The sequence below is a fragment of the Myotis myotis genome, unplaced genomic scaffold (genome assembly GCF_014108235.1).
Source record: "Myotis myotis isolate mMyoMyo1 unplaced genomic scaffold, mMyoMyo1.p scaffold_m19_p_12, whole genome shotgun sequence".
NCBI lineage: Eukaryota > Metazoa > Chordata > Mammalia > Chiroptera > Vespertilionidae > Myotis > Myotis myotis.
Window position 1 is genome coordinate 8,055,536 of NW_023416316.1, and position 20,102 is coordinate 8,075,637.

The 20,102-nt window shown below is 52.7% G+C and overlaps 1 protein-coding gene across 7 annotated transcripts in view; it reads left to right on the plus strand.

Moving 5' to 3' along the window:
* The window catches only part of RGS3 (regulator of G protein signaling 3), a 113,572-nt gene that overhangs the window by 28,178 nt on the left and 65,292 nt on the right, over nt 1–20,102 (plus strand). For 4 of the 7 annotated variants that reach the window (XM_036329760.1, XM_036329757.1, XM_036329766.1 and 1 more), the window contains 7 exons: nt 1,204–1,285; nt 2,081–2,186; nt 2,909–3,260; nt 4,118–4,157; nt 9,497–9,693; nt 12,906–12,989; nt 18,708–18,819. In XM_036329760.1, the coding sequence (XP_036185653.1) occupies nt 1,204–1,285; nt 2,081–2,186; nt 2,909–3,260; nt 4,118–4,157; nt 9,497–9,693; nt 12,906–12,989; nt 18,708–18,819 (973 nt within the window). Of the gene's footprint in view, nt 1–1,203; nt 1,286–2,080; nt 2,187–2,908; nt 3,261–4,117; nt 4,158–9,496; nt 9,694–12,905; nt 12,990–13,180; nt 13,229–18,707; nt 18,820–20,102 lie in introns of all 7 variants that reach the window. The other 3 variants (XM_036329755.1, XM_036329756.1, XM_036329758.1) reach the window with 2 other exon arrangements.

Sequence of the window (20,102 nt, forward strand, 5' to 3'; positions counted from 1 at the left end):
GCTGGCTTCTTTCCCAGCCTGCCTGGGACACCCTCCCTGTGCCTCGCCAGGGCCCACTCCATCCGCTTCCAGGGGGTCTCTTGGAGCCCCCTTGAACCTGTCTTCTGTTGCTTTCATGCACCTGTTCCCAGCAGCTTGGAATCACTTTTGGGTGGGCCAGGCTGGGCCGTCTGCACTCTGCCCAAAGCCTAATTGGGGGAGCATAGAGGGGGAGCACAGCAAGACTGAACTGAATTGAGTCAGCAGACTGTACTGCACCCCCCTCCCCCGCCAGCCCCCCAGCTCCCCACTGCCAGTGGGGTGCTGCTGGGCTGTCCTCATTAACTTAGCACTTGCTGCGTTCCTGCGGTGCGTGAAGCCAAGCACACAGAGCCATTCCCAGCTCGGCCTTCATGTTTTGCTATAATGCTTGTCATGTCCTGCTTTGCTTCGGAAAGACTTGTGTGCCCTCATGTCTCTCTGGGAGCCAGAGACCCAGGCCTCATGCTTCCATACCTCAGCAGAGCCTGGCATGCAGCAGGAACTGAATGCCTTGTAAAGAGCATCTGATGGTACAGCCCTTCCAGGGGGCTTCTGAAAGGAGGACTGTGGAGCTGCCCTGCACATGGGCACACAGGCCTCAGCAGGCACAGTGAGGTCAGGGACCAGTGCGGGTTCAGCGGGGAGGCCTGACTGTGTCCCCACCTGCCCCCTCACCTGGGAGCCCTCGTTGGATGCCTCGAGTTCTGGCGATGGACGGCCCTGAGAACCCCAGCACTTGCCCTGTGACCTTTGACTTGAGGGTGTGAGTGTATGTGTCCCTGTCTTCCTCCTCCTGTTCTCTGGGAAGGCAGCGACCAGGTTGGCTTTGTTTTTGGGAAGGAGAAATGGACCAAGCAGGCAAGCAGGCTCACAGGCCACGTGCAGATGTGCAGGTCCAGTGGGCCTTTGGGAAAGGGCTGCATGTCAGCTGGGCCGAGGAAGGTGAGGTGTGCCCTTTCAATGCTCTCTCCATCCCAGCCTCCACATCGGCCTGAGCTCCCAGCTTTCCTGCTTGGCCCACAACCCAGTGGTCAAGAGGCCTGGGCCGAGACAGGGACGGTGAGAGGCTGGCCAGCCTCCTTTTTGGCTCCAGTTAGAGAGGAGGATGGCTCTGGGGTGGGGCCTGTGGGCTTCCTGACCTTGGGTCGGCTCTGGGAGTAACTGGGCCGGGCTGTGTTCTAGATCACCATCCCGAGGGGGAAGGATGGCTTCGGCTTCACCATCTGCTGTGACTCTCCGGTCCGCGTCCAGGCGGTGGATTCGGGTAAGTGAGTGTCTTGGGTGATGCAGCCCCATTCTCCCGCTGCGCATGCGGGCTGTGCAAACAAGACCGTGGCCTGTAAGGGAGCCCCAGAGTGGAGCAACATGTGGCCTTGTCTTTCAAAACGAAAAGAATAATATTTTCAAATGACCACAGATAAAACTGAGGTTTATGAAAATAGGCCCGCTCTTTTTTGTCTGTGTGTTTTTATCAAAATGAAAATAGGTTTTTATATTTTGGCTTCCCCGGCATTTCAAACAGGAACTAAACCTATACTTTCAATAATGGCTGCATGGGAAAAGGAGTCATTTCTGAACTCTGTTTAGGAATTGGCATTTTATCCTATGCCAAGCCTGAGTAGCACTGAAACACAGGCATCCCCTTCCTATTTTCCATAAAGAAAAGATTTCTCCTAATCACAGCGTGAGCATCTCAGGAGAAGGCAATACTTGGTGGTCTGGGTGACCCCAGTGCCTGCATGGGGTCGGGCACGAGGTTGGCACTTGATGCTGAAGGAATGAATGAAGTGGGTGAGCCTGGTACCAAAGAAGGGCTCTCAGGGGGTGGGAGGCCCTGGGGTGTGGGGTGGGACTGGCTGGAAGCACAGAAGTGTGAATAGGCGAAGGGTGTGTTCCTCTGAGGTCCCTGGGAGCCACCAAGGTCGGCCCCTCATTTCACAGATGAAGAAACAGGGTGGCAGTCCTTGTCCTGGGTCACTGGGGAAGCAAAGGACCCCAGGTCCTTCCAGTGGGCTGTGGGCTTGAGGAGCCCTTGAGTGTCCTTTCTTTGTCCCTGCAGGGGGCCCGGCAGACAGGGCAGGGCTGCAGCAGTTGGACACCGTGCTACAGCTGAACGAGAGGCCGGTGGAGCACTGGAAATGCGTGGAGCTGGCCCACGAGATCCGGTGAGAGGGACTGGGGGCTGCCTGAGGCTCGGCTGGTGGCACGCCTCCCCTCCCTAGCCCTGGCACGGGGCCTTATCCTTCCCTCCTTTGCCCAGCCGTCAGCAATTCACTCTGCCCCTCAGGGAATCGGGTTCTCAGTCTGCAAATGGAAGGTTCAGGGCTCAGAGCAAACAGCAGGGAAGGAGCTCTCAAACCAACCCTCTGGTTCCAGGGCGTGGCTTTCTACTTCACTAATGATTCCTGCTACCTCACAGCTAAGCCCATTGTTTTAAAGGGTGTGTAGATGTTGCAAATGTGTCAAATGCCCAATTAAAAAAAAAACCTCTTGAAAATGTCTGGGCCCTCTAAATTTTGGCCGGCTGGGGTAGAACCCTCATGGCCCATCGCTGGCCTGCTTCTAAAGTGACTGGATGAATGGACGCACACAGGTGTTTGCTTGCTCCTCCTGGCGTATATTTTGCCCACAGACGTCACTAATTGAATCTGATACTCTTTCTTGTTTAACCTGGCCTTGGCCTCCGCACCCTTCTCAGCCTCTGCCAGTCCATTAGGGTTGTCCTAAGGGAACCCTATGCCATCTCTGTTTCACATGGTCTCTTGTCCCCCTTCCCGCCCTGACATTAGGGGCTTCTCCCCCTCCCATACTCTTCCTCTCTGCCCCTGCAGGCCCTGGCCCCAGCTGGCTTTGGTCTCCCCCAGACTCAACTTCTCTGTGTTTCCAGGAGCTGCCCCAGTGAGATCATCCTGCTCGTGTGGCGCCTGGTCCCCCAAGTCAAGCCAGGCCCGGATGGCGGGGTCCTGCGGCGGGCGTCCTGCAAGTCAGCCCATGACCTCCAGTTGCCCCCCAACAAGCGGGAGAAGAACTGCGCCCACGGGGCCCAGGCTCGGCCTGAGCAGCGCCACAGCTGCCACCTGGTATGTGACAGCTCCGATGGGCTGCTGCTCGGAGGCTGGGAGCGCTACACCGAGGTGGCCAAGCGTGGGGGCCAGCACACCCTGCCGGCGCTGTCCCGTGCCACTGCCCCCACCGACCCCAACTACATCATCCTGGCCCCGCTGAACCCTGGGAGCCAGGTATGGACAGCTGGTTCGGGGAAGGGGAAGGGCACGGGCCCCTCTGTGAGGCCAGGAAAAGACTCGACATTATGTGGGGAGGAGCCTGCAAGGGGATGGGAGTGTGTGTTAGCTCCGCGGCTGCCAGGCTGTCCTGGGTGTGGAGAGCGGGTGGGCCTTTGTGGGCTCAGGACATAGACACAGACCCAGGGGATGTCACAAGGTAGAAGATTGCTCCTCAGAAGAAGGAAGAGCTGGGAAGAGTTGTGCCAGCCTGCACGTTCCCACAATGGGTTGGGCTGCTGTGGGTGGTGGGGGGTGAGTCCCCAGTCATAGAAGGTGTGAAAGCAGACAGTACAGGATGGCAGGGTGGGATGATGGAGTGTGCGCCCCAAAAAATTACTCCTATGAGATATTTTTGGGGGAAAAGTGTTCTGAAGTCAAATAAGTTTGAGCACTATCCCAATGCATACTGGCCCACTGGAGCCTGTCCCAGTCATCCCGCACTAGAGACGGTGGCTTAACCTTGTTTCACTCAGCATTTCCCAGACCCCCCTGGGGTGCACCCTGTGGCAGGGTTGTTAGCACCGCTCAGTGCCAATATTCCATGGAACATTTTTTGGAACAAGCTGCCTTCAAGGAAGGTGGGGACTTGGCCCAGGGGCTAGACTTGTTGAGAGCTATAGCCTGCTGAACTCTAATATTCTGGAGGTTTCTGGACTTATTTCTAAGCCCCCTCTCAGCTTGGTAGCAGGGTTGCTGTTTTCCCTAGTGCCCCGAGGTGTTCCCTTCCCATCGCCAGGCTGGGGCGAGCAGCCTGCCGGGTTGTCCTGCCCTGCGCCTGGGGCTGAGGTGGTTCTCCTGCCTTTGCCTTGCAGCTGCTGCGGCCTGTGTACCAGGAGGATGCCATCCCCGAAGGTGAGTTGGTCCTCTGCTGCTGTGCCCTCCGAGCCCTTGAGAGATCGCGAGGTCAGCCGGGAGGCCAGGCCCAGCCTCCTCCTCTGAGGTTGGAGGCCTTCTCAACAGGGTCAAGGAACCCCCCCCCCCCCCCATGTTGATGCAGACTCTGTTTCCTCCTGGTGCATTTTCTCCCACACCGAACCCCAGTGTCTTTCTGCCTTGGAGCCTGCATAAGGAGGAAGAAGCAGGGATCTTGTCTAAGAGATGGTGTATAGGACTCGGGCATTCAATTGAGATTCCTCCAGTTTTTACTGAGCCACCAATAGATGTTAGGTGCTGTAGGCAGCATGGTCAGGTCTGCATGGAAGGGAGGCATGGAATTTGGAGCTGAGAGGTTTCAAATTGGAGTCCTAGCTGTGTGACCTTGATCAACTCATGTGCCCTCACTGAGCCTCAGTTTCTTTATCTATAAAATGGGGCTGATAATTTCCACCTCAGAGGGCTGTGGGAGAGTTAAAGAAGGTAGTGGTTGTGGGTAGTAGCCTGTATATATACGGAGAGTTGCTACACAGAGGGTAGTTGTCTTTGAAGTGCAAATGTCTCTGCTGTTTGAATGATTCTTCTCCTTTGGCCTTCAAACCCTGGCCCTATTTCTTTTTAATTTCTTTTTATTTTTTTTAAAACATATTTTATTAATTTTTCACAGAGAGGAAGGGAGAGAGACAGAGAGCTAGAAACATCGATGAGAGAGAAACATCGATTCAGCCGCCTCCTGCACACTCCCCACTGGGGATGTGCCCCCAACCCAGGCACATGCCCCTGACTGGAATCGAACCCAGGACCCCCCAGTCCGCAGGCCGACGCTCTATCCACTGAGCCAAACCGGTTTTGGCGTCTGGCCCTATTTCTTAAGGGCCAGGGAGAGAAGTGGGGCTCAAAATCAACTCCTTCTCCTAGGAAGCCTGAGCTATCAGTCTTGGTGCTGGAAATGGCTGGGCATTCCTTCAGGCCCCCTGTGCTCCTGCTGGAGACTTCTGACTAGAATGTTGAGACCAGCCTTGCCAGGTGGTTCGTGATGCCTACCTTGGGTATGCCTGAGCCCTTCCTCTAGGGCCCGCAGAATGCCCTTTGACCTTCTTCCTTGAGAGTGGCCTTCTCCCAGCCACTTGCACTTGTGCCTTCTGTCCCCCTCCATCAGTCGTGTGAAGATGACGCTTGCTTACAGCGGCTACTTGGAAGAATGCCCGTGCCTTTTCGGGGGAGTGGGGGGAGGGCTCCCATGAGGCTCCGTGCTGCTGACGGACATCTTCATCCTCTCCAGGCGGGGGCATTTGGGTACTTGGGCCTCTTCTGTCGGAAATGAATCTGTGTTCCTTCTAGAGAGGAGTCTGATCGTGACTCAACACTGAGTTTTACCAAAGCTTTTAGTTGGTACATTAGGTTAGAGTGGAGATGCCGCTGCTAAATGGTGACTTCATTAAGGGCAGGGCCTGGGCTGGCTCATTGTTGTGTCCAGTGCCAGATGTGTGACCGAGGGCAGTGGTCAGTAGACTTTCTGTACTCAGCTGACTGAAGGAGAGTGGCTCCGGTGGCCTCGAGGGGTCTGCAGACTGGCCACAGAGTGAGGCTGGAGAGGCGAGTCGCCTGTGGGGGCTAGAGGTTGGGAATTGGTTCCCTCTCAGCCTCAGAGTTGCCTGAGTCGCCCTGCTCTCCTCCCAACCTGTGTCCACATTGCGATTCCCCTCTGAGAATAATATATTACTTAGTGGCCCAAGAAGGGCACAGCCATCTCAGCTGTGGGGAGAGGACAGTAAGGCAATGATGACGATGTTAATAATGATAGCAACTTTCTGAATGCATTACATGAAGAACTTGACCTTCCTTCATAATAAACATCCTTTCGGTCTCCAAGAACATCTTTGCTCTTTACCAGGCATCGAGTCTGTATAGCTCCAAGTCCTGGGGTTCAGAGGAAGGCATGGAATCCAGGGCACAAAGCTTCCTTTAGACACACTCAGGGCGCTCCAGAGGCTAAGGCTGTCACCAGGGGGCCTACTTCTGTCCCCTCCTCTGGCTGGGCTGCCTGACCTCCTTCCAGGAGGGAGGATTGAGCCATCCTGTGTTGAATGGGGTCTGGTGCCCTTCTGAGGCCTGGGGTGCCTTCCCACTTGTGGTCGGCATGTTCCCCTGGGCTGCTGTGACCCTCAGCATTGTCCCCTGCCCTGTGAAGGCGGCCCAGCCTCAGATTCGCCACTGCCGGGGTGGATGGCTGCCAGGAGCAAAGACGAACAGTTACTGTGTTTGATCCGTGAAGCCGGTGTTAGAGCCAAAAAGGGTGGTATGGGGGTTTGGGGCAGAGGTGGTCAGAGGTAGCAGGAGGGAAGTCAAGTAGCTTGCCTTCACAGAGCTCAGTATCTGGGTTGCAATCTGGATTGTTTTTTTAAAAAGATACTTCAAAACCCAGTTTGGAGAACTATGCCCACTTGCCACACATTATCCAGGGGTGTGTGGAGAGGGGTCTGGAGGGCAGGACAGCCACCTAGGTTGGGTTGATCCTGCCATGTACCATTCACTGGCCAAATGACCTTGGGCAAGTCACTCAACCACGCAGGCCTCAGTAGCCTTGTCTATAAAATGGAGCTGAGCGAACCCTTTCCACCTGAAGGCAGAGGTGTGTGTCAAATGGCTCACTCATGACTCTCCAAGGCCGAGCAAAGGTGCTGTGACTGCCCTGTGCAGCTGGGCTGGGGAAGGGAAGAGATGCATCCTTTTAAACATCTGAGACGGGGGCCCAGGGCCAGACCAGCAAAGGGTACCTTTCTTTAATTTCGGTCTGTTTTGCCATAGTCCCCTGCTTCACAGTCCTGTGTGGTCTGTCTTCTCTGGTCTAGGCTCACCTGTGTGAAGTCTAGTTCCAGGCTGCCCCTGTCACACCAGTCACGGTGTGTTTGAGGCCCAGCAGTCCTGTCCTAATGCCAGCCCTGATGGGTGGGTTATTGGTTGGTTTGGGGTTTGTAATGGCCCCTGTGCACTCACGTTCGGTTCCATTCACCAAGCCCGTCCCCATCAGGTCTTTCCTGTGTGCCCCCACACTGACCCTGGGACAGGCAATGCAGTAGCCTGTACAATCCCCACTTTGCAGTGGAGAGAACTCTGGCTCAGAAAAGGGGTTCTGGGGAAGCCAGTGCTTGTGTTCAGGTGTCTTGTGCAACTGAAATCCTGAGAGACACAGGATGGGTTCTCTTTTAAATTTTTTTTTTTCAATTACAGTTGACATTCAATATTACATTGGTTTCAGATGTACAGTACAGTGGTTAGACATTGATATAACTGACCAAGTCTAGTGCAGGATGGATTCTTCCAGCAAAGGGGCCAGGATCTTGAAGCTTGGATTCGGCCTGGGGTATACGTCTATACCCTCCGACCCCCCGCCCTGTCTGGACTCAGGCTCTTTCTACTCTTCTCTCAGCACCTCCCCGAAGAGTCAGGAAGTGGTTTAAGTGATTATGGTTTGAGTGCTGCCCCGAGATACTGCAGGGATAGGTGGTCACTTGTGGGGGAGGTGTCGACTTGTTTTTCTCACCTCGCTTGGGGAGCAGGGGTGTGCGGTGGGCGTAGGAAGCAAGTGTGAAACCTTCTGAGCTGAGTTTTTCCTCTGAGGCCGTGGACCTCGCGTTGGTGGGGAGCTTCCCCGAGGTGTAGCGGGGTCGGGCCACCTGTTCACTCTCTGGCTTCCAAGACTGGGGGTGGTGGAAGGCGACCTTGACCCTGGGGACGTGCAGGTCAAGGAAGACTGGTCAGGTGCCCACTGGCAGCAGGAACCCTTGGAGGGGCCATGGAGCCCGATTGCTCCAGGGTTTGCCTCCTGCCCTGACGTTTTAGGTTCTCTGTGTTTTGCTCCTCTGCCCATTGGACGGGGCATGATAAAGTCCTGTGGGCCACCGCTGTTCAGGGTGAGAGTGTGTGCCCAGCACTGCCTTTTAAAGAGGAACCCCCTGCAGTCTTCTGCTCTCTTTCCCGGCGGTGTCTCTCCCCCTCCCCCCACCCTTGTTCCCCCCTTTTTCTGATTAAAATAACTTGTGAGTTGGTGGCACAGCTGGGAGGACCTCCTGGCTGTGACAAAGCCCAGGATTCCCAGAGTCCCTAAGGCATCTGGCTAACCTACTTTTCCATGTGGAGGGATCACAGCCACAAGAACCCCAAGTCAACAGCTCTTATCGCACGCACACCTATAGGTCCCAGGCACTGCTCTAGGGGCTTGACTTGGAGCATCTCATTGAATCCTCACAGCAATCCAGTGAGCTTGGTGCTGTCGTTAGAGTTGAGGCAACCAAGACTCTGGGAGGGGGAAGTGAGCTGCCGAAAGTCACCAAACTAGTAAGCAGAGGCGTGGGCTTTGGGCACAGCCATCTGGCTTCAAGCTGGGGCTCTGCCCCGAGAACTGGGGCAGCAGGTGCCACTCCTCATTCTAGACCAGCGGTTCTCAACCTGTGGGTCGTGACCCCTTTGGCGGTCAGACGACCCTTTCACAGGGGTCACCTAAGACCATCCTGCAGATCAGATATTTATATTACGATTCATAACAGTAGCAACATTACAGTTATGAAGTAGCAACGAAAATAATTTTATGGTTGGGTCACAACATGAGGAACTGTATTTAAAGGGCCAGAAGGTTGAGAACCACTGTTCTAGACTGACTGAGGTGAGCCCGGCCGCCCCAACTCCCTTGACTGATAGAGGCTGGATCTCGATACATCCCGGGCAAGCCCACTGTCTCTGCTGCCACCGCAGAAACTGGACCTCTAGACCCTTTGCCCATGGGACCTGGGAGGCGATGGAATGGGTGCGCTGAGCTGGGTGTGTGCAGGGGGCAGTGGGGATGGTGGAAAGCGGAGAGCAGGTGCTCTGCCACCTGGACACTCACTGCTGTGCCCCAAGTGATGGTTCTGTGTGGGACTGTGGTCCTGGTGAGCTCACATCTCCTGGTTTTTCACATATGAGAGATTTCCTGATTTTTTTTAAGTACGAGGCCAAACCGATAGGTCTGACACGGACCCTGGGTCACCAGATGGGGTCTGCACTCCACCCCCCACCCCCTGTTGCAGTGGGTGGTTCCCAGCTCCGTGCTCGCCGTGGGGTGCTTATTTACACGTCAGTATCTCTCACAGATGGCGAGGGAACTCCTTGAGGCCCTTCTGAGGCCCTCCCTATAGTCTCAGCACCTTGCACAGGGCCTGGCACGTAGCGGATGCTCACAGCAGATGGCTGTGGACTGAGTCTGTTCCCTATTTCTGCAGAGGGGATGCCTTTGCAGGGGTAATGGAAGTGTCTCACGGCCCCCCATCTCTGTTCTACAGAATCGGGGAGTCCCAGTAAAGGGAAGTCCTATACGGGCCTGGGGAAGAAGTCTCGGCTGATGAAGACGGTGCAGACCATGAAGGGCCACGGGAACTACCAGAACTGCTCAGTCATGAGGCCACACACCCCACACTCAAGCTATGGCACCTACGTCACTCTGGCTCCCAAGGTCCTGGTGTTCCCCATCTTTGTTCAGGTGAGCTGGTGGCTGGTCCCTCAGGGGGAGGTGAGAAAGAGGAGGGGCCTTGACCCCAGGACTCGGGGATGGTGCCTCATTTTCCCCTTTAGGGAAAGACAAACCACTCCAGGTGCTCAGGATTCTGGGGGTGATACCGAGGGAGCACAGGTCTTTAAGAGAGAGAACAGGCGAGTTGGGGCAGGGGAGCCCACAGACAAGGGGTCCCCTCCTCGCTTCCCCCCAACCTCCCCTTTCTGTAGGGACAGGCCAGGCACACTCCAGCCACTTGTGCGGTCACAGGGCCTGTGTGCTGAGGCTTCTGCTTGCTGGCCCATCCGGTGGCTCATTGTTTGGAAATGTCCAGACCTTGAGGTCTGACATCTTGTCTGGGCTCTTCAGTGTAAGCAAACATGTCTGGCTAGTAGTAGCGGGTGGCCTGAGATTCACTTAAATCTCCGTTCTCTTCCTTTCCCCTCCTCTTCCCTCACTTCCTCCCTGTTTCTAAACCTTTATTTCACCACCCAGACATAACCAGTGTGAGCATTTAGGTGTCTTTGCTGTGTGCATATACACATTGAAAAAAAAACCCCAAATAGGCCTTATTGTACATTTTATATCCTGTTGCTTATTTATTTCTTGAAAAATTTATCTTTATTGTTGAAAGTATTACAGACGCCCCCCCCTTCCCCCTATTGTTTCCCTCCATCTACCCCTGCCCCCCAGGCCTTCACCACACTATTATCTGTGTCCATGGGTTATGCATATATGCATATAAGTTCTCGGGTTAATTCCCCCCGCCCCCCCCCACCTTCCCCCTGAGATTCATCCTGTTGCTTTTTAAAAATGAAAACTGCACAAACATTTCCCACATCATTAAATACTCTTCGAGCCTGTGTTGTGTAGTGGTTGCACACTGCTGTATTATATGCATGTAGCCTATTTATTTAACCAGTTCTCTATGCAGACACTTATGTTATGTCTGCTTCTTGTTATAAATAACCCTGCGAGGAGAATCCCTGTGCATGATTCGCCGCTCTGATTATTTTCCTTGGAAGAGCTTCCTAGGAGCGAAATGACTGAGTCACAGGCCATAAACTTTTGCAAGGCCCTTTAGACATATGGGCACATTGCTCTCCATAAAGACTGGATTAGTTTATCCTCTTGTCAGCAGCGTAGAGGTGACAGTGTCCCCAGGGCTTCATTTCTTACCACTGGTTCCTTCTCTGGCCTTCCCGGCATCTGAGTCTAGTTCTGTCACTGTCTAGTGGATCTTAGACACACCGCTTAGGGCGCCCCGACCTCTGGCAGGTGACATGCCTCTCCCAGACCACTCCATCGGGAGGGCTGCCCTTGGCCTTTCTCTTGGTCTCTTCTCTTTCTTGGGATGTAACCACAAACATCTTGGCATTCACAGGGTTATTGTTGTTTTTAAATGTTTACAAAAAAGCTAAAATGAGTTTTTAAAAAGTTATAAAAATTTTAACATTATAAAAGACATATGCACCAAAAAATGGCACAGCACTTAAATCAGTGGTTCTCACCCTTCTGGCCCTTTAAAACAGTTCCTCATGTTGTGACCCCCAACCATAAAATTATTTTCGTGGCTACTTCATAACTGTCATGTTGCTACTGTTATGAATCGTAGTGTAAATATCTGATGTGCAGGATGGTCTTAGGCCACCCCTGTGAAAGGGTCGTTTGATCGCCAAAGGGGTCGCGACCCACAGGCTGAGAACCTCTGACTTAAATGCACAGTTTAACACATAATTCTAAAGCAGACACGCGCTAAGATGAAGGAATCCGCCCTTGCCGCCACTCCAGAGGCCATTTTATCTCTCCTCGATCAGAATGCCGCCTTCCCAGCAGACGTACCTCTGACCCGGCGTTATGACAACCATTTCCTTGCTTCTCGTTAGTCTTACCAGCTATGCGTGCTTTCCTAAATAACATATTTGATTTGGCCTCTTTTTGAATGTTATTTCATGAAACCGTATCGCATGCATTCCTTTGGGCCCCGCTTCCTTTGCTGCACATTCTTTGTAAGATCCATCCAGGCTGTTGTGTGTAGTTGACATTTGCTTCATTCTCGTTCCTCCACCCCTTGCTTGGTGTCAGGTGCCTGGAAGCCATGTTTTAAGTATGCATTCATGAGGGTAAGTCCTGCAGGCTCGTCCGAGCTTAGGGAGCTCTCCCTGAGCTGGGCAGGGATGGAGCAGGATGATGGGGTAGGGTAAGAGGTTTGGGTGAGGCCCTAGCCCAGCCGTGGGCAAACTACGGCCCGCGGGCGGGATCCGGCCCGTTTGAAATGAATAAAACTATTGAAAAAAAAGACCGTACCCTTTTATGTAATGATGTTTACTTTGAATTTATGTTAGTTCACACAAACACTCCATCCATGCTTTTGTTTCGGCCCTCCGGTCCAGTTTAAGAACCCATTGTGGCCCTCGAGTCAAAAAGTTTGCCCACCCCTGCCCTAGCCGGTTTGGTTCAGTGGATAGACCGTCGGCCTACAGCCTGAAGGGTCTCAGGTTCGATTCTGGCCAAGGGCACATACCGAGGTTGTGGGCTTGATCCCTAGTGTGGGGCGTGCAAGGAGGCAGCCAACCAATGATTCTCTCTCATCACTGATGTTTCTATCTCTCTCTCCCCCTCCCTTCCTCCTCTCCCTTCCTCCCTGAAATCAATAAAAAAATATATATATATTTTTAAAAAGAGGTTTGGGTGAGAATTGGTTCCTGGGAACTGATGGCCGAGAAGGAGTCAGTGCGCTTCAGTGTGTCACGGATGTAGAGCAGGGGCTGGCCTGGCTTTGAAGGGACCCAGGTGACCAAATCTGGTCCAGTTTGGTCTCCTGAGAGCCTGGCCCTAACAGCAGGGACCATCCCGTGAGGCATGAGCAGGACAGATGGGGGCGTGTGGGGCCTGGGAAGTCCCAGGAGCCCAGTGCAGTGGAGGAGCGGGGGGCAGGGAGGATTGCAATGTGTGGTTGGACTTCCTGCCAGAGAGTGCAGCTTTCGCGGTGAGGGCTGGTGGTGAAGGTGGCAGCTACAGTTCCGCCCGGGGCCAGAGCATTTGTCTTTCTGTTTCCATCTGCGTATGAGGGGGCGTGTGGGTTCTTGGGGAGCCGGCAGGGCTGGCAGACTTTTCTGTGTCTGGCTTTGTCAAGCTGTCACCCCCTAACCCCCAACTGTTTCCATCAGGCCTCTCTGAATTGCCCACTCTGCTTTCAGCCTTTAGATCTCTGTAACCCTGCCCGGACCCTCCTGTTGTCAGAGGAGCTGCTGCTGTACGAGGGGAGGAACAAGGCTGCCGAGGTAAGGCTGACACACGCCGTTCCCAGATGGGGCGCCCTGGGGGGCTTCCTGGGCCATTCTCCAGGCCCCTAGCTTTCCTGTCTTCCTTAGAATTGTACAATCTCCGAGTAGAAAATACCTGACAAGTCTTCCATCCCCCTCCACGCCCTCCTTACCAAACGGTGACCCAACTTTTTCTTGTACATTTCCAGCAAGAAGGAGCTCACTACCTCTCAAAGCTGTTTAGTCCATCTTTGATGGTGAGAACGTTTTCCCAGCCCCTGAAGACACCCCATTATTTGTCCTAACTTCCTCTAAGGAACAGAGGAGGTGGCCATTCCTCCCAGGTGTGATGAATGGCTTTGTAGGGGAGAAGATGAAAGCTGTCAGCCAAAGGGAATTTTTAGAGGAGCATCAGTTATGCAGGTTTTGTGGGTCTGTATTAACCCAAATCCCAAATCCTCTCCTAAGGGACAAGTCTGAAATTTCTCCTGGGCTTTAGCTCTGTCAACAGAGGCCTGGGGATGGCGATCATGCCAGTCTTCGTGGGAGCTGGCCCCTGCTGATATCTGACTCGGGAAATTTCACTCACCCACGCAATCCCCAGAGCTGGCGGGGTTCCAGCTCAGTCCTGCGAGCTTAAACCTACTGGGGCACAGAGGTCAGAGCCCTGGGATCTTCAAGGCTACCTGGGAGCCTCGGAGAAAGGGTAAGGGGCTTGCTGCAGGTCAGGCCCTGACTCAACGCTGGCAGCATGGCTGTCAGGGTTGAGTGACAGCTTGGGGTAGCGTGGAAAGATCAGGAAACTTGGAGGCAGGAAGCATATAGCCAGCTCCTGTTCTGCTGCTGGACTTCTTCCTTCTTCCTCGGTCTTCTCATCTCAGCAGTGTGTGTGTTTGAGGCAGCTGTTGTCTAAGGGCCTTTTCAGCCCAGCATTCTGGGACATTGTGTGTAATTGTGGCTAAAGCAGGAGGCTGCTTTTGTTTTTTTTTCTTTTAACAAGCAGACCATAGCTCATATATTCCAAATGAGCATCATGGCTTTCAAAGGAGCTCCCTGGGGACACTGCGAGCTTATTTCTGCCGCACTGGCATTACTCACTACATTTCTAGACCTCTTCTTGGGGAACTTTCTTAAGAACCTTGGCATATCTTCTGAGTTGCCTTCATGGGAGTAACACTTCATCTATCGAGAGGGATTTGAATTTTAGGAATAAGTCACCTGGAACTGTGCTTGGTAAATAAGGGTGTGGGGGAACTATGTCAGGTGGCCAGGGTCAGAAAGTCAGGTGGGACTACAAACTCCTAAGATTTCAAAGAAGGCACTTAGAAATGGCAGCTGCCCTGAAATACATACACACGTCTAAATTTGCTCTTGTGTTTGTCCACTGACCATGAAGTCTGCAAACACTGAGCACTTATTATGATTACCCTCCCTGTGCATGCATTTCACATACCAAATCTGTTAGTTCTTATAGCACCCCAGGAGAGGCACGTTGTCCCCACTTTATAGATGAGGAAACTGAGGCTCCAGTGAGATTAATTGGATCTTAAGGCTATAAGGGATGGAGCCAGGATTAGCACTCAGATCTCTGGCTCCACAGTGCTTCCCACAATGCCGTGCTGCCTATGGCTTGTTTGTTTAAAAACAAACCAGCAAACACAAGCTGAAGTCATAGGCTGATTACAGTCTGTTCCAAAGTTCTTTGCTAGTGGATCTTTGGAGCCTTAGAACCAAGAAGACTCCCTTTTGAAGACTGAAAGAAGCAATTTGAGACAAGTAAAATAAATGTATTTGTTTTTCTTGAATTATGCTAGGAAGCAAATGTGTGCATCTTGGCATCTGTTATTCAGGCCAAAAATATAAACCAGTCCAAGAGGGGCTTGAATAAGTTCGTAGACTCATAATGCTGGTTAGTCTTCAGGAGTCGTCATTCTGATCGCTTCCCTGTAATGTCCAGCTGGTTTTCTAGCCAGTTGTTGAGTCTGCAGAGGTGGTCCCTGCAAACATTGTTTGTGGTTTTGTGTTGTTTTTTTTTTCATGGAGAGTGCTAAATTGTAGAAATCTCTCCCTTATGCTCAACAGGAATCTTTATTCCGGGATATCCCCCCTTGGTTCTTGGTCCCGCCTCTGCTCTGAGCATGCTCCAGTTTGCTAATGTCTGTGAGCTGATCCAGACCCACACCCTGAACTGCCCTCATCACACCCCGTCCCGGAAGTCACAGACTTCATTAATGTGCCGTGAGATCAAATCAGCATAATGGAGTAATCTGATTTATACGTTCGAACAATAGGTACTGAGTGTCTACAGTGTAGCCAGGCCTTGTGCTAGAGCTTCCAGGAGTACTACAGGGCCCAAGACAGACACACCCTCCTTTACACACTGACTCACTGAGTTTACCATTAACCAAGGTGCCAAGTCTCTGCAAACCCTGCCCCTAGACCAGATTCCTGGAGGAGGCTTGGTTAGGTTACTTGGGAGAAGTGACCTTCCAAGTTGCGATGATTCTCTAACCAATCCCTCAGCCCTTGACCCTTTGGGAAAACAGATGTGTCTTCGGAGCGAATGTGGGAAGACACCTGGTAGGCACCTGGGGCCAAGGAGATGGGCACCACTCCACTGTGGGCCGCCGAGGCTTCTGCGGGAGCCCAGTCCGCAGGATTCTGGTGAGATAGGAGAGGGGCCCACCTGCCTCGCCCTGGCACGCTTGCTCCTCTGCCCTGCCTTCCGCTGTGTGCCAGCTCTGTCCTTTCCCTGACCCGACCTTGGGGGAAATTCTTCGTTCATGCCTTAATCACTTCCTGTCTAGACCACATTTCCAGCTCTGGGAATCGGGGCCAGGGCAGCAGCCTGGGGCTTTTTGTACCTTGCCCATGGGCAGTTACCCTCTATCCAGTTCTTTCTGGCCTGGGCCATTTTTTGACTTTATAGGCTCCTAACAGACTGTCTTCTCCAATCCTTCCCCCCCCCCCCCCCCGCCAGCTTCCCAGGGGGTCCACAGGTGACTACCAGGTTCCCCTTGAGTGGGCGGGGGAGCCAGGCGGTTTGCTCGTGTTGGGTGTTTAGAGCCTTCTTCTTTTCACTGTTTGGACTTTGAAGCTCTCTCCTCAGACAACCAACCCCTCAAATCCTTCTGAATTCTCGGGTCATTTTCTTCCCCTCCCTTAATTTCATTTTTTCCCCAGTCTCCTTTGCTCCTCTTTTTTTGGTCCCTGCTTGGATTCTTTCACATTCAGAGACAGGACAACTGTAGGCATGTTGCTACCTCTCTGTATAGTGAGCGCTTCGGGGCCAGCCAGACCTGGGCAATGGTCCCTGCTGGGCCACTTATTAACCTCTCTGAGCTGCAGGGTCCTCATCTCTATAACTGAGGGCAATGATGTTATTTACAAGTGCGGACCCACTGAGCAGAAATATAAGTGCTTACCAAATGGAGGCTTTTGATGGGTTGTGTTGGGGCAGGGCTGTGGTGGGAAGGGGGTTAGATAGCATCATGGCCAGGATCCCTTCCAGCTCACGGTCCCAGAACCCTCATGTTTGATCCCGTTATAGGAGCCAGAGCCCCTGAGAGCCTCTTGCCCAAGGATGCCTCCTATGGACTCTGTGGCCCAGATTCCCTCAGACCTCTGTGTTTCTGCTATGCTCAAGAAGCCGAGCGGTTCTTTGAAAAATATTTATGTATTTTTTTTAAAATTATAAACGTAACAGATTTTCATCGCACAATAAAGCAAATTAAGCAGAGATGTGTGAAGTAAAATCCGCTCTCCAGAGTGAAGAGTGTGGCATGTTAGACATTCGAAACATGTTAAATATAGGCTGATTTATAGTTCCGTTTCACAAAATTGGATTATCCTCTTGGTATTTTTACACATTGCACTATTTTGACAGATTTCAGCTTCTGTCTGCGTAGCTCTACTTTATCCTTTTAGTCGTTGCATAAAATCCTACCATGGGAAGGTAGCATGATTTATTTTTTCCATCTTCTCTTGATGGGCATTTATGCTCATTTTTTTTTTTACCCTTCTCTTATTTATTTTATTTTATTCTTTGTTTTTACATCATCCCTACTCCCATTAGTTTATGTACTTTTTAAAAATATTAAAATTATTGGTGTGGCATTGGTTATGAGGTTATGTATGTCTTGGTTATGAGGTTATGTAAGGTTATTCAAGTGCGCCATTCTACGGTACATCCTCTGTGTATTGCACTGTGGCTCACCACTCAGGCTCACCACTCAACGTCTATCTCCTTCTGTCACCGTAGACTCCCCTCACCTTCTTCAACCTCAGTTTATATCCTTTTCTTATTACAAAAATATTGCTGAGAACATCCTTGTGGGTTCATACTGTACAGCCTTGTAAATGTTTCTAAAGGGTGGTCTCAGAGGAACAGTTGTTAGGTCATCTTTAACGGTCTGATAGCTAAATGTCAACATGTTGGCTTCTTAAATTTCAGTGACAATCCAGCACACACACATTCATTGTGACCCTTAGTAGCACATGCCAGGCCCTGCTGTGCTGGCAGACTCTTCTTCTTCTTTTTTTAAAAATATTTTTATTGATTTCAGAGAGGAAGGGACAGGGGGAGAGAGATAGAAACATCAGTGATGAGAGAGAATCATGGATCGGCTGCCTTCTGCACGCCCCCCCGCACTGGGGATCGAGCCCGCAACCCGGGCATATGCCCCGACCGGGAATCAAACCGTGACCTCCTGGTTCATAGGTCGATGCTCAACCACTGAGCCAGGCCGGCTGGGCCTGGCAGACTCTTCTTACTTCAGAAGAGATGAAGCGTCAGATTTTGACACCTGCAAGGGAAGTTCGCATAATCAATCATCTTCTGTTTTCTTTGAAGGATCTAAAATGGGAAATTATTGCTCTTGACTAGAGGCCACTGCAGGATTTACACAACAAAGAGCAGTGTAATCTTTTGTGGCATTAGAGGATCAAGTGGACTTTGGCAGCACAAAAATATGCCGAGCATGCCTGTTGGTTTACCTATAATGTCTAAAAATAGCCTTCTCCTTTATTTTTGGAGCAGCTAGTGCATGAAAGAGATAAAAGTTATGCGCATGTCTGTATCGGAGTGTAAGTAACTGACTTCTTCTTAAACCGATTGCGTATAACTGCAGTTAACATTCCTGAAAGGAATTTGGTAATAGTACCTCCCTTTGCACCATGCTTCAGTTCACCGCCTGCTCAGAGCTTCTGAGGGAGCCGGGGTGGGGACTCTCCCCCTGTTTGTGCAGATGAGAAAACGCAGGGACTTAACCGAGTTTTTATGGCTTCTTAGGGGATAGAGCCTCATGACTTCTGAGTTCAAGTCCAGTGCTCTCTCAGCCAGATGTTTAGCGGAGAATACAAGCAGGTGCAGGACATCCTGCAGCCCAAGGACAGCTCTAAGCCAAGGGTGCTGGGCTGGAGATTCCAGGGGCTCTTGGACAGAGCTGCGGGCCTGTGCAGCGTCAGGCTGTGGCGAGGCTTGCGGGGGCCATCTGCCGAGACGGCGAAGCTGGGTTTTTTTGCTCTGTATTCTCCGAATGTGAGGAGTGGAGCTGCAGAAAACTGTAGGGCAAAGGGGGTGGTCTTGACTCCAGGTCAGGTCTCTGCCCTTGGTCGAGGCCACATTGAATCTGCCTAAGAAGACAAGGACTCCTTCCCCGGGCCCTGAGGGAGGCCGTGGCTCCTGGCCTCTGGGACAGCTGAGGAGCCCGTTCTGTTGGCTCTCGCCTGACGCAGGTGACCCTGTTTGCCTATTCGGACCTGCTGCTCTTCACCAAGGAGGACGAGCCGGGCCGCTGCAACGTCCTGAGGAACCCCCTCTACCTCCAGAGCGTGAAGCTGCAGGAAGGTAAGTTTATGCCCCAGGTGCCCTGGGCCCTCTCCCCACTTGCCCCAGGGCCACTGCTTGGGGCAGCCTGGATGCTCAGTTTGGGTCCAGCCCCCCTGGTGCTGAGCTGCCAGCTGTCAGTGGGGCACAACATGTGTGGTCAGGTCCTGGCCCTGGGCTGGAGGGTGCTCACACACTGGTATTCCACTCTAGGCTGGCAAGCTTCCCTGTATACCCTGACCTTTGCTGGGAGGTTTCTGTTCCAGAGATGTTTAGGGAGGCTGTGGAGCGAAGTGGGACGAGCTCTGGACTTGGATCTATGTTCAGATCTTGGCCCTGCCCCTCACTACCTGTGTGACCTTGGGCAAGTGACTTAACCACTCTGGGCCTGTTTCCTTATGTGTGAATGTGGGATACCAATAGCATTTCAGGTGGTGGTTGTGAAGAGTAAATTAGGTCTTATGTGTACAGTGCCGGACCCGCACTAGGTGCCCAGTAAATGCTAGTTGTCACCGCACTCACCACACGTATCCGGGACAAGAGACCACGGCTCCTTCCCCGTTCTGCCTGATTGCTTTGGAGCACATGTGGCCGGGGGCTTGCAAGCAGGAGCACAGGGGAGTGTGTAGTGAGCCTCTACCCTAAACTTTCCACCGACGGGAAGCCAGCTGGGAGTATCTGCCTAGCGGTTTGGTTTGGCGCCTGAGGTCTCCGCTGAAAGGGGCTTGATTTCCTCTCCCAGATTATGAAAACAACAACAGACCTGTTTGAGTGTGGGTGACGGGCAGGGAGGAAAATGTTACCCGCGAAAGAATTCTGTTTTGATGGGTTTTGCTCCAGGAAAACTTCCTGCCTGTTTGCAACCCAACCTGTGTGCTCGGCCCCTGCCGGCCTTCCTCCTCAGACACCCGGCAGTGTGAGAACCTCCACTCCCGCCACCCCACAGGAAGTCTTACAACTTCTTCTCTGCCTCGGCCTTCCTCCTGCCCGCTGACCGGGCCAGCACTGAGGGGAAACAGCAAGCCACCTCGCTCAGAGGCCACCCTTCCCTCGGGGCGGGCTCCCCTGCCCAAGGTCAGTGGTGAGGAGCAGCCCTCTGAGCAAGTTCAGCTCAGACCCTGGCCTTGCAGGGAGCTCTCATGGGAGCTGAGAGCTACTGCCCTCGGTTTCCTGCTGCTCTGCCCTTTCCTCCCTCCCTCTCACCAGCTTCCCCTACATGCCCATTGTCAAGTCCTCCCACCCCCTGCGCGCACACACACACACACACACACACACACTGTATAGTCTCTTCCTTCATGCATCTG